At 56.4% G+C, this 13,173-nt stretch overlaps 6 protein-coding genes across 6 annotated transcripts; 2 read left to right on the forward strand and 4 right to left on the reverse strand.

Annotated features, from left to right (window-relative positions):
• Positions 1–346: 346 nt before the first annotated feature.
• Positions 347–1,132, forward strand: INS49_012461 (uncharacterized protein; the record flags this gene model as incomplete). Its single annotated transcript, XM_043173164.1, has 2 exons — positions 347–828; positions 940–1,132. 2 exons carry the CDS (start codon positions 347–349, stop codon positions 1,130–1,132), a joined length of 675 nt encoding a protein of 224 aa, XP_043022461.1.
• A 633-nt stretch (positions 1,133–1,765) lies between these two features.
• On the reverse strand, positions 1,766–3,166 carry INS49_012462 (uncharacterized protein; the record flags this gene model as incomplete). Its single annotated transcript, XM_043173165.1, has 2 exons — positions 1,766–2,617; positions 2,696–3,166. 2 exons carry the CDS (start codon positions 3,164–3,166, stop codon positions 1,766–1,768), a joined length of 1,323 nt encoding a protein of 440 aa, XP_043022462.1.
• A 1,650-nt stretch (positions 3,167–4,816) lies between these two features.
• On the forward strand, positions 4,817–5,381 carry INS49_012463 (uncharacterized protein; the record flags this gene model as incomplete). Its single annotated transcript, XM_043173166.1, has 2 exons — positions 4,817–5,181; positions 5,228–5,381. The coding sequence occupies 2 exons, from the start codon at positions 4,817–4,819 to the stop codon at positions 5,379–5,381; spliced, it is 519 nt and encodes a 172-aa protein (XP_043022463.1).
• A 267-nt stretch (positions 5,382–5,648) lies between these two features.
• INS49_012464 (uncharacterized protein) lies at positions 5,649–6,377 on the reverse strand (the record flags this gene model as incomplete). Its single annotated transcript, XM_043173167.1, has 1 exon — positions 5,649–6,377. The coding sequence occupies one exon, from the start codon at positions 6,375–6,377 to the stop codon at positions 5,649–5,651; it is 729 nt and encodes a 242-aa protein (XP_043022464.1).
• A 1,351-nt stretch (positions 6,378–7,728) lies between these two features.
• On the reverse strand, positions 7,729–9,148 carry INS49_012465 (uncharacterized protein; the record flags this gene model as incomplete). The annotated part of the gene is made up of 4 exons (XM_043173168.1): positions 7,729–7,958; positions 8,020–8,467; positions 8,544–8,878; positions 8,941–9,148. 4 exons carry the CDS (start codon positions 9,146–9,148, stop codon positions 7,729–7,731), a joined length of 1,221 nt encoding a protein of 406 aa, XP_043022465.1.
• Positions 9,149–10,243: 1,095 nt separating this feature from the next.
• On the reverse strand, positions 10,244–12,737 carry INS49_012466 (uncharacterized protein; the record flags this gene model as incomplete). The annotated part of the gene is made up of 2 exons (XM_043173169.1): positions 10,244–12,289; positions 12,327–12,737. The coding sequence occupies 2 exons, from the start codon at positions 12,735–12,737 to the stop codon at positions 10,244–10,246; spliced, it is 2,457 nt and encodes an 818-aa protein (XP_043022466.1).
• Positions 12,738–13,173: the final 436 nt, after the last annotated feature.

Consider the following 13,173-nt stretch of genomic DNA (forward strand, 5'->3'; position numbering starts at 1 on the left):
TCTGTCTAAGCATGAATTCTGGCAGAGAAGCATTATTCCTGAAGACATCGTGACCCTGACTCCCCAGAAAGCCCTCTGACTGGCATGCCCTCTTTCCTTCTGCCAACTGCTCTTGACTTTAAATGTCTTGACTGTCTCTAGGTCGTTCAGGGATTTGAGACCACTTGATCTGCTGAACAATCCAACTACCTACCCCCATTCTCAACCGCTTACTCCCCCCTCCCCTGATCTTCCCGGTACACTGGACAATCCCAATACCACCACAACATTCTCGCCACAAAACGCTCCCATTTTCGACCATATCATCTCGTCAGAACCATCTCATCGGGAACACAACAGTGACAACATGAAGCTCATCACCCTCATTCTCCTCCTCGCCACCTGGCTCATCCAGGCAGCCCTCACCTTCAATGACACCTTCAATGGCAACTTCAATGGCAACTTCAACGTTACATTCAAGGAGACCTTCAAGCAGATCCCTAACCTCGTGGCGCTGGGATACACCGTCCAGGGCTCAACCCCTATCTCGGGCGACTTTGTGCACTACGACGTCTCGTGGGGTGCGACCTTCCTCACGGACCTGGCCGTCTACAAGGACAACAAGCACCCGGGTGTCCTCGCCGTGTTCAACGCGCAGACCGACGACGACACTCGCCCCGAGGCGCTCCCCCTCCGCGACATCCAGCTGGGCGTCTGGGCGTACTCTATCGGCCGTGATGCCGCCGACCTGCTCTACATCAAGTACCTGGACGTCGTAGAGCCTGAGCTCGTGGAGGTCACGCCCCACGTGTACGAGCTGATGGGCGTGCCTCAGTCGCAGGACTTGATGTAAGTAGCTCCTTCTCTCACACACACGGAGTGATACACACATACAAATACACAAATACGACTTCCATTTTCCTGGTGCTCCTGCAGCTAACCATTGCCCCGGCACAACAGGATCTTCCGAAACTACCACTCGGAAAACGAGGGCAAGGCGTACGACATACTCCACAACGAGACCCCGTTCGGCAGTGGAGCGCAGAAGATGACCGACGAGTTCGCGGAGATGCAAGACAAGGAGGTCGAGGCGTTTTGGTACGAGGCGCAGGCCCCGGGTGTCTTCCACTTCACAATCTACTTCTTCATTTGATGGGTGACACCGGGGCACTCCTGGACCGTGGAGTAGTATGGTGGATGCTAGGAACTAGGTTGCGCAAACAGTAACCTGATCTGTCTCTGAAGGGCGGCAAGCACAGAAATCAAAATCGTTGTTTTCCACTCGCAGATCTGCACCTGTTGTGATATGTTGCGTCCCGTGGTACTGTCAGCCAGGTCTCATTGATAATAAATTCATGAAGTGACCTCTTGGCCGAACTGCATGTAGAATTCAAGGGCTGTAGAGATATGGTGCCCAAAGTAGTGACACTTGGTGTCTTTGACGGATACCTGTCTTGTTTTCCCGTCTTGAGGCAGTATAGCTGGAATGCTGGAATGAGAGCATCCGCATCGTCTAGCGGCCCAAATTCCTATGGATGTCGGATTCCGCACGGATATTTCTAGGACCACCTGCTATCCCGTTGCCTACGTCGCATGTAGTTACGCTGAAGTCCGTTGCCGAGCGGTATGAGAGTATAGAAGAGTGTATCCTAGCAGAATAGGCGCAATCTCTAAGTATAACTAGTCAACCCTAACTGCAAAGAGTATATACAGCTGTCTTCGCCGCTATGTCAAGCCCTACACGATTACGAAACACATGATATGACGAGACACCACAAATGATAACTCATAGTCCCGCTTCCTCCCTCTCCCTCTCATAGACCGCGTCGAGATCCTCCATCCACAACCATTTCAGCCTTTCCTGGAGTCGCTCTGCGACAATAGGTACCGCCTCATCATATGGCAAGTCAATCAAGTCCGGCGACTCAAATTCGTACAGCTCGCCTGCCTGGCGGCTCGTGGTGACCACCTTCTGGGCGCGAGGCAGGCGGATCCGCTGGTAGAGCTCCATCCACCCCTGCACCGAGCCCTTCTTCCCCCTCGCCAGCCAGTCCGACAGCGCCTTAGAGAGGATGTACCCGTCCTCCACAGCCTGTCCGGCGCCCGCGCCCTGGTGCGGCGTCGTGGCGTGGCACGCGTCCCCGAGGAGCGCGACCTTGCCGTCGAGGAAGACCCACTGCGGCACGGGCTCGTGGTCGTTGATGCGCCACTTGGACGGGCGCTCGGGCATGAGCCGGATGACCTTCTGGACCGTGTCCTCGCAGTCCCCAAAGTCCTCCTCCAGCTCGCGCCGGTCGCAGGTGCTGGTCCAGCTCTCGCGCAGGTCCGGGATCTCGTCCTCGCGCTTGGAGATGAAGGCGACGATGTTGAGGGACCGGGACTGGCTGATGGGGAAGACGAGGAAGTGCTTGTGCCGGGCCATCCATATCACCGACCAGGACCGCCCCGGCCACGTTTCCTTTGGGAGCTTGTCTATGGGCACGACGCCCCGGTATGCTATCTTGCCGCTGTACAGGGCCTTGCCGGTGATGAACTGCTTCCTGACCTCGGAGTGGATCCCGTCCGAGCCGATCAGGAGATCCGCCTCGGCTGTGGTTCCGTCCTTGAATGATATCTCGACGCCCCCCTCGCCGAGGTCCTGCCGGCGTTGTCAGCACCCCCAATCTCCAGCCGGCCGCGAGCTCCGGATAATAGATCACTACGCGGAGATGCTCACCTTCACAGAAGTAAATTTCTTGTTCGTGTGCAGCGTCGCAACATGCCTCTCACGAATAAAGCCAAGCAGCACATCCAAGAACTCGCTGCGCGCCATGCTCGACGGCCTCACCACGTCCTCGTCGGACACGGGGCTATCGACGTGGGTGATGAACTTCCCGTTATCCCACCGGCAGAAAGTGAACCACGAGCTGTCTGTCCGGCCTTGGATCTCGTTCATGGCTGCACCGACGCCGTCAATGTGGTGCACAAGCTTGGCCGCGTTGATGCCCAGCCCCACGCCCGCGCCGATCTCCTTATACTCGCTCGCCTGCTCATAAACATCGATGGCGATCGGCGGCAGAGGTTTGCCATTCTGGCCTGGGAGCCGGCGGCAGAAGTGGTCTAGAAAGAGCGCTGTTGTGAGCCCGCCTATGGCACCGCCTACTATGGCGATGCGGAAGGGCTTGCTGTCGCCATTTGTTTCGCTCATCTTGGGAAATTGACGCCTTGATTATTTCCCTGGACAAGGGATGAGAATGACGAGCGTGCTATCCGGGAACTTTGCGGCGATGTGAGGATCGCCCCCGGACTAAGTCGATGACATCGAGGACTGAGGCATCCCGTAAGCACAACCCAAAGTGACGCCGGCCGTTGTGCTTTACCCCACCCCTAAGCAACTTCTGATGCACTACACTAAATACAGGCGATCTCTTGGATTCCCCAAGACGACTCTAGGTACAAGATTGCTGCCTGCTGTCATTGGGTAATTACACGGCTATATATGCGTCTCAAACCCGGGCGGCGGGAGCGGGGAACCATGCTGGATTCATGAGAGCGTTATCATCCCAGGAGTTAGTTGACTCTATTCGCATTGGGATTTGTGACTTCGCAAATGTTGGTTTATGTGTCGATCTGTACAAGTTATAAATTTGAATTGGATTTGCAGCTCTAAGCCCGGTTTTCAAAGACACAGGCAGCTTTGGCAAGACGATATATTGCGCTGTAATTCGGCTGCGACATGTGGTGGGGATCCGGCGGGGGGCGCGGAAGAACCGACTCGAGCTCTTGATCTAGCACGGCACAGGCGGAATCGCCCGCGAAGCCAGATAAGCTTTTGAGGAAGAATGCTTTCTCCAACTCTCGGGCAGTACTCGGCATCTGGCATTTGGAGAAGGGGCTGCGGGGTAAAGCAACTGTCCGGCAAGCGTACCACTCTTGACACCGCCGTTGGAAGGCGCGTGCCCCTCTGTTAAGGATTGAGACGGACTGCCTGACGGGGTGTGTCGTGTCATGGCACTGACGTATTGGCTTACAGTATCTGTATTCTTCACACAGGCTGCACCTGTCTGGGCGACAACCTTGATGGCCAGGGGTGCTGCTGCTGGACATCAAGGTGCTCAGTCTCAAGATTACTGATATAAGAAGGTCGTCCTAGGACTTGACACGACTAGGTGCATGAAGCCTTGTCCACCTCCCATGTTTTCAAATTGACAATGAGCAAGCAATTGCAATCGCAGGATGTCGGCCGTCTTTGCTATAAAGCCAATGAGCGATTGTAATGACTGATGACGCCCAAGAGCTCGAGCCACATCGATGGCGAGCGACCTGGGCATTCGTTTCCCCCACCTCCACCCGAGCCCACCGTTACCGGCGTGCCACATTACCGTACCGCACCGTTCCTAACTAGCTTTATCAACAATGCCAATCCATGGCGGTGCAAGTTGGCACCGTGAACGGCTGCACCGCCGATGACGCCCACTTGCCAAGGGGGCGCTGCTTCGGCATTCGGGATGCTGGCGCTGGGGCTCACACCAGCAACATTGACAAGCTCCCTGCCCCGGGTGAAAGTCAAGACATTGGGGACGTTTGAGGATGGCACAATCCCGAGTCTTTATTCGCCAGTCCGCGAGGCGAGGCCCTGCGGTGCGAGTGCTCATCTGAGGGGTACGCGAAGCTTCGGATCCTATTAAAAGGCCGTCGTGCCCAGCCTGAGAGGAGGGGAAGGAGAGGGGAGCATTGTCATTGTCATTGTCAACCTGTAAACACTCCCCTCGCCCGACCTGCCATCCAAAACAACTGGATTTGAGAGAATACATTGGAATCTTCAGCTAGGAAACCGGCAGCACCTCAGACCACCAAAATGGCACCATCTCTCCACCCCTCCATCGACAACGGCCTCACCAAGGGCGACCCGAACTTCGCCGGCGGCAAGCTCAAGTGCCACTGCTCAAGCAGCCCCGTCGAGGTGACCCTCGGCAGCCAGGTGGCCCACAACCACGCCTGCGGGTGCTCCAAGTGCTGGAAGCCCAAGGGCGCGCTCTTCAGCGTCGTGGCCGTGGTGCCGCGCGACAAGCTGAGCGTGACGGCCGGCGCCGGCAAGCTCAAGGTCGTCGACCCGGAGGCCGCCATCCAGCGCAACGCCTGCCGCGAGTGCGGCGTGCACCTGTTCGGCCGCATCGAGAAGGACCACCCCTTCAAGGGCCTCGACTTCGTCCACGTCGAGCTGTCCGGGGACAAGGGCTGGCAGGCCCCAGTTCGCCGCCTTCGTCAGCTCCATCATCGAGCAGGGATTCGACCCCAACAAGATGGACGACGTCCGCGCCGCCTTCGCCGCCAAGGGCCTGCCCACCTACGACGCCCTCTCGCCGCCGCTCATGGACGCCATCGCCACGTGGACGGCCCAGAAGGCTGGGAAGCTTTCTTAGGATGTGTGTTGGGATGGAATATAGGGGCACACCTGGGAAATGAGAGGTTCTATGCGATTTGGGGGAAACCAAAAAGTGTAGTGTAGCTTCAATGACTCCAATAATGCACCGAAGCATCATTTGAACATCTATTCCGCATCCCTATGATCTCAGTTACTCATGTGTCGTAAATATGGACTATTAATCGGCGACCAAACAACGTCCGGGAAAGACAGAGACGCGCACCGCAACGTTCCATAATCGCTCTATGATACCCCATATGGTCATTCATTCCTTGCACATCAGCATCATGAAAAAGTCCGTGTCTGCCTTGGCCGCCTCCGCCTCCTCCTGTCGCCTCCTGTCGGCCTCGCGTTCCCTGATCTCCAGGCTGTGCCTGTGTGTCTCGCTCTCGTCGCGCACAAAAGTCCTCGTCTCCTCCGTCGTCGTCGGCGGGTCGTGGCCCTCTAAGAGAGCCGTGAAGAAGTCGATGTCTTCCTTGACAATCATCTTGGTCATTCTGTGGTTCTTCGGGGGCTTCTGGGCGGCCTCCAGGGTTTGCTCTGTGTCCGCCTCCAATTGGGCTGCTTCAATGTAGGTTGCAAAATAACTAGACGCTGACTTTTCTGAACGTTGGCTCGATTCGAGCACCCGGGAGCTACCAAGAACGTCACTGTTCCCGGAGTACAGGCGGTACTCGGTAACCTCCACCCCAGTCTTCTTCTCGGTCCCATGAGACATCTCGTAGCTCCCACCACGGCCGACGGTAGGTGCGTCTTCGACGCGGACAGTCTGGTCGAGGACAGTCCTACGCTTCTCTTCCTCTTCTCTGTATGCGTCCAGGGCACCCTCCGTCTGACGTGACCACGACCTTGCGTCCGATGATGTCTCATGAACCGGTGGCGGCCCCGCCAGGTACGAGTCTCGTCCAGACTGCGTGGTCGCATACGCTCGTGGTGTGCGGTATACCTCCAAAGTCCTTCCGGAGACCTGGTATAATAATGGTGGCTTGGCCATGGCCTCGAATCTGACTGTTCCTACGTGTCGAACGTCAACATCAAAAGTGGAACTCGGGGCTCGTCAGATTTCGGCGCGAGGTCTTCCTCGATGCGAATCCGGGACTCGAAATGAGAAACGAGAGCTGTTTCTGGAAAGATTGATGTGAAAAGCTTCAGGGGTTTGATTATCCTTACCTTCCATGCTCAGAATAGGCAAGTCATGTGTCCTGTGGCCCAGAATCGAACAGCCGCTCCGGGATTGCTCAGCTCACAGCTGCTTGTAATTGGGAGCGTAGAATTGAAGAGAATAAAATGTAAGATTATATAGCTGAGGGCCCCACATAAATCTTTGAAGTGTTATCGTGCAGTTTTCAAACCGGCCCCTTGGAACTGTTGGGGAGCAAGTGGGAAAAGAGGCATAACACTGGCTTAGAGGAAGTGACATCCTGCTTTCATCTCATCATTATATCTGTCAGCAAATACTCTGCTACAAGCGAGCAGATTTTCACATGGGACAGGAAGTCTTGCGTCACGCCATCTCAAGTTGGGACCGCATTGGCGGCTCAAACAGCTTTCGAAGCAGCGTTTACCTCAGCGTTTCATATAATCTGGCGGAACCCACCCACGTCCGACACAATATTCCCGGCGCTAATCTATCCAGGGATGCTATAAAACAGGGAACATTTCATGGGCCAGCTCATCGACGGCTTAGGTGGAAGATTTAAACTTTGACCTTTTGTTTAGGACAAAAAGAGATGATGGCATGAGCCTTCACCTTTCCCTCGCAACATTGTCCTGCAGTTTCGTTGCTCATGACCATGGAACATCTCTTGGTTTTCGTTCAGCCGCAGATGAGGATGAGATCCGAATTGAAAGATGAAGGTGATTGATGAATACTATGTCAGCTGGCGAGGTAACAAAGGCGGCGTTTCAGGGGTTACCGAAGCTGACTTGTACGAGTATTGATGAGCAAGCGAATCTCACAATGCCCTTCAAGACCATGGCCTATCAAACAGATTCAATAAAAGCTGACATGCTTTCGCAAAAGTTCTTAACAGCCTTTCCCATTTGCGCCGATATCATAAGAGGACGCAGATACATGCATAAGCTGAGTGAACGTTGTGATAACCATGACGATCCACTCGCACATGCAATCCTTCGCAATTTGAAAGTCAGGCCAAGAATAGGCAAGACGTAGAAGCTTTTATCAATTTTCACGGCAGCATGTCGAAGTCTGGCCCAAAATGGCTTACTTGGTATGTAAGTATGACAAGTCCCCAGACCTAACTAGACTGCACGAGCAGGAGAATGCCAGTACTAACCCACTCTCCAGCCGGTGTCCTCAAGGCGGATCCCTCCAACCGCGAGACTTAGACAGACTGCCACTGGAACGTAACCGAATACGACTGCGAGGCGACATAGACGCTCGCCTGTGTGGAGCCCGATGGAACCGCGCTGGCGTAGAACTCGGTCTGCCCGTTGTACGCCAGCAGGCCGCCAGCCGCGGTGAACGTGCTCAGGGTCACACCGCTCCCGCAGCTAATCGCCCCGTTGACAACTCCGCAGTTGCCCTTGGAGGAGGTCATGGTGAAGCCGTTGCCTTGGTGCGACTAGTCAGTGCTCTGGTCAAGTGGCCTATGCCCCGGCATATGATGACTCACTGGTTGCAGTTGTCTTGTACGTGGCGCAGGTTCCGCCGACGTACCAGGTCCCGGAGCTGATGAGGCAACCGTCCGCCTTGCCGTTGTACTGGGCGTTCCAGTGGCCGGATCCAGAAACCGAGGTGCCGGTGGCAGTTGCCGCGGCAGAGGTGCTGGTGCCCGTCGCTGTGGCAGTCTTGGTGGAGGAAGTCGCGGCGGCGGCGGACTTGAGGGGGTACTTGACGCCGGTGCTGGGGCAGTTTGAGGACTGGCCGTTGACAGCGGTGGGGACGAAGGCGCCATCGGCCAGGGGCCCGTTGGTGACGAAACCATAGTAGATCTGGTAGAGAGTGCTACCACGGCAGAGGATCACCGGGTCTTGTCCGAAGGACGCGGAGATCGCCTTGGTGATCTGGCTGGAAGTGTAAGTGGCGGAGTTGGATGGGACGATGCCAGCCTTTGACAGGACCTGAGCGTCAATGTTAGCATGCTGAGCGTGTGGAAGGAGGTATTCGGGTTTGCAGCAGATTATGTAGACTACGCACAGTGTAAGTGTCCAATGACTTGAAAAGGTTGACGACCGTCTGGAAGAAGGCAGCAGCTTCCTCCCCGGCCTGGTAATCCGAGTAGCAGCTTGGCTCAAGAGTTGAGATACAAGTGCCGTGCTTGGACCACTCGTGCTCCCAAAAGGCCTCGGCGCTCTCAGAATCGCTGAGCCAGTACGTGTTCATGAAATCGAGCAGCGACTGGCTGCCGTACGTCCGGATGAGCTCCGTCAGATTTGTGTATGCCCGGCTGGAGTCGCAGTCCTGAGAATAGGTGCCATCACAGTTGTCTGGCCACAGCCCATGGATGGTCCATGAGTTCGACGGGCCAGTGACTATAGTCCCGCCTATGTTAGCCGTGCGAGCAGAAGCCGTTTGGTGGAGCGGTAGCACTGACCTGGATCCGTGTCCCAGAACTGGGTCTGCAGGAACTGGCCCCCTGGCCTATTCACGCAGCAGGTCGACGCCGAGCCGGCTCCCGACGAACAGCTCTCGACCGATCCCGAGCATGTCGCCCTCGTGTTGAAGATGGAGGCTCCAGTATCGGCATTGACGAGGGATGAGGCAGCGAGAGTCGCCAGAACGGTGAGTACGACAACGGCCATGTTTGCCAACGGCTGTCCAAGACCACTGCACTCACTGCAGTGTGTTTCGACGATGTGGTGGTGTGAGTACCAGGTGTGAGAGTGACTGACGAGAGGCAGGGTGGACGAGATGTACGACTTCTGCAAGCTATCTATGCTAGCAGGCACTGTACTTATTCAGATGGGGCAGGTCTGTCATCCCGCCTGTCGTACAATCAAGCACTGTGGCTCGGATCTTTCCCACGATAGTGACTGGGGCGATCACCTGTGACCTTCCCCATTCGGCACCTGACGGCCGAGGGAGGGCCCATTATTCGCTGGTGTCCTGGTGCGCGAGGGCGGCACCTGGGCAAACAACCCACTTCCCGCTGGGGCTCATTACGGGCGGTCTTCGAATCAGGCCTCTCGGTCTGCGGTTTCGCGCAGCCACCATGACAGCTGAATCCCGGTCACCTGGGGTCGTCGCCGTTTTAGTTGGCCGACGCGGGAGTCGGTGCTTTATCCTTTTGATTTCAATGATTCCAGGGGCCTCGATCTGGACAGATGCAAGGGGCCAGACGCAGCATTGTAGGGCCAATCAGCTGGGTCTAGCTTTCAACGTGCAACGCATGGCTCCCTCCCTGCCCACCAAACACCCAGACGAACTCACCCCTGATTGGGGGCTTGGGGGGGGGGGGGCGAAAACCAAACATTCTGTGCTGGTCAGGCATTAGCACGGTGCTGGTACTTAGTGCTTTATATTCGAGCAGACTTGCAAACTTAACATCCTCGACATGCGACATCTCCCACCATTACACGTCCCGGTGCACCTTGATGTGTCCTTTAAGATGCTCACCAGAGTCCATTCTGAATCATTGCCCCCGCAAGCAACATAGACTGCCATCACCTGCCGCCGAGGTCAACTCCAGTCCATCCCACGGGACTCGCTGACTTAGCCGGTCCAATCTGCCTCGCCCCCAGTGGCGCTATGATCCAATTACTGAGCGAGCCTATCACCACCGACTAATCCAAAGACCCGGCTAGAATTTCCACCTGCACTCCTCACGCACTGCAGAAGAAACCGATCATGGCCCGCTTGTAGGGAGCGACATTGGCTCCCCACCGAGCCTCTCCATGCTACTGCGGGACGAATGCTGACCCGTTGGGCCCTCGTCCGCCATCCAGCAAACCAGCACGGTACAGCGCCAGGAGCGAGAAGTGCCCGCCGACCACGGGCCGGGCCTTGAACACCAAGTCCGGGGGGTACCCCCCGACGCCGGTGGTGTCGTAGAGGTCGGTGAGCGGGAACTCGGTCGGCGTCGAGTTGACCCAGTGCGCGAGGGCGTTGACGAACAGCCTCCGCGTCCCGGGGTTGCACGTCGCGGCCGCCCACATCTCCCAGTCGCTCTTGGTGTACAGGTGGCGGCTGTCGAGGGGCACGCCGTAGACCTGGCTCTGCCTGCTGTACCAGTCCGACTGCATCTTGTACAGCTCGGGCCTGACGGTGCCGAGGCCCAGGAGGGTGTCCATGTAGGTGTTGTACAGGAGGCCCCAGCTTGAGCGCCACTGGTACGAGAGGAGGGTGTGGTTCTCCGTCGGGTCGATGGCGAGGGCCTCCCACTGCCGGTAGTAGTCGCCCGCGATCGCGGAGAAGTTGGCTGCGCCGGCGGGCTGGCCCACGGCCTGCGCGACGGCGCCCATTGCCTGCAATCCGAGGATGCCCTTGAGGGCGAGGTTCGTCTGGTTCGCCAGCTGCCCGGCAAAGTCATCCGTGCTGAATTGGTAGGCGGGGATCAAGCTGAAGCCGACGAGGAACTCGGCCCACTGCTTCAGGGTTGGGTAGTGGGCGCTGAGCCAGGCCGCGTCGCCCGTGAACTTGTAGTAGGCGTACGACATGAGCAGCATGTTGCCGCTCTCCTCGACTGGCATGAACTCGTCAATGCCGTCTGTGTGGCCCGTGGCATTGGGGTAATGCGTTCCGAGGTCGTGCATCGAGTACCCACTCGGGTAGAAGCCGGATTCTGTGTTTTGATAGATGGGCTCGAGCGTGTATTTGAGCATCTCCGGGTTTGCCCAAAGGAAGAACGGGGTGGCTGGATAGAGCACATCTACTGTGTTTACGTTTCCGTCGGATGATATTTCCTTCTGGAACATTAGGGGCACTTCGCCATTTGAGTCGTGCGAGCCCTCACCGCAGCTCGCAGCGCCCGAGGGTGGGATGGCGTAGACATAAGCGCCCATGACTTGCCGAGCCGAGAGAGCTACGATGGTGTAATAAGCTTCTGCCTCGTCAATGTCGGGGATTGCAACGCCGCTGGAGTTGTCCATGGCCAAGAATCCGTACGCGTTGTTCGGATCGAACTTGTATTGTTGACCGTACCGGTCTATACCATCCGCGTACTGCTCAGACACATTCGAAAGTGCGGAAGACCTTGTCGGACTTGAGCTGACATTTGTCCGGGCGTGGCTCGTGTAGTTCTCGCTGCCCTTGTAGTAGCCGCTGACGTCCGCCCTCAACTGAGCCTCAAAGGTGGCGCCCAACTGAGACACGGCTTCGAAATCGTTCCAATGAAAATCGATCATGGAGTACATATCTCCGTAGCACCTCTCCCACCACGGCGACACGGCGCCGGAACCCGTGACGCTGAGATAGCGGACCACCGGCGTCTGGATCGAACCGATTGTGTACCGCACCTGTGCCGAGGTGACGTTGCCGGCATCATGCGCAAATGCGAAGACAGGCTCACGAGATCCCCAGCCTCGATAGTCACGATCGACCGCGTTGTTCAACACACGCTGGTTGACGAATTGGGCCCGCAAATCTGTGGCAAAGCCGCTCTCGAAGCTGAAACATTTGAAGCCCTCGGAGCTCGTGCTGTAGGTGATGTTGCCCCATTGTGGGAACTCGGCGTTCTCTCCGAAGATGTAGGCATTCGCAAGCCAGTAGACCCAGGAGAATATTGTGCTTGCTGAGCCTGTCAAATCTTGGGTGGCGACGTCGATGGCGGTAGGGAGATAAGCTTGGCCGTCCACCTTGAGGTCCCAGACAACAGGTATATGGCGGTCTGGTGTGGCCCAAGCGGCGTTGATATCGGAGTAAAACTGCACGCTATGCTCCTCGCAGTCGTTCGACTTGACGGTGGTTGTGAGGTAGCTGAGCGGGATAGAGCTCCGGCATACGTCCTTCGGGGTGAGAAAAGAAGCTTGCCTCGATGGTGACGGGGCCGGCGAGGAAGGTGAAGTTGGAGTACTGGGAATCGTAGCTGACAGTTTGTGGCTTGGCAGGCTGCAATTTGGCCGGGGTGGGTGGACATTGCGATCCAATTCCGAGGTATTCGTACGAGATCCCATCTACTGCCACTATGCCTTCCCATCCAATGGGGGCACCTTGCCAGAATATAGCATTGGCGCTGTTCAAGGTAGCTCCACCAGCCGTCTTGGACCAAGCACTTAGATAGGGGCTCCTCACTGCTAGAGGGACAGCAGGAGGCCTGGCCGGAGAGTAGCTCGGAAGGGGATTGTTGTTGTCGTCAAGGCCTGCGACCGCATGCTGTTGCTCCGCGAGTGAGCTCGTGCGAATGGTTGCTGCGAGGACTACAAAGACATAACCGCAGAAGAATTTTCTGTCCATTTTAGCAAATGATGAACCACTCAAGAGGACATATGACTCCGGTGGAAGTTTTAGTCGTGTTAAGCCAGTGAAAGCTGGGAGGCTGTATTCTTATTTAGAAAGGCGATATTCTACGAAGGCATTCAAGCTGGCTTCATTTGGGCAGCATTCATTTGCCGCCAGTCGGTGAGTTGTTGAATCAATTCTTCCCGGCTTCACTGCAGTTGTGTCACTCGCCATTATGTTTGTGTACAAAAATAACACTATCTGTGTACGAACATGAGATGCAACTGAGCAGAGCCTGGTAAAATGTATTTATGAGTTATCATGAGCCGCGTGGCTCTGTGGTATCTCGCCTCCGGAGGGACGCTAGTGAAGCTGAATGATGCGCGCATGCCTTGTCATACCACCATGGTCTCGTATTGTTGGAGTATTGCTATGCCGAAGCGACCTGACC

Source organism: Diaporthe citri, assembly GCF_014595645.1.
Source record: "Diaporthe citri strain NFHF-8-4 chromosome Unknown scaffold_6, whole genome shotgun sequence".
Lineage (NCBI taxonomy): Eukaryota > Fungi > Ascomycota > Sordariomycetes > Diaporthales > Diaporthaceae > Diaporthe > Diaporthe citri.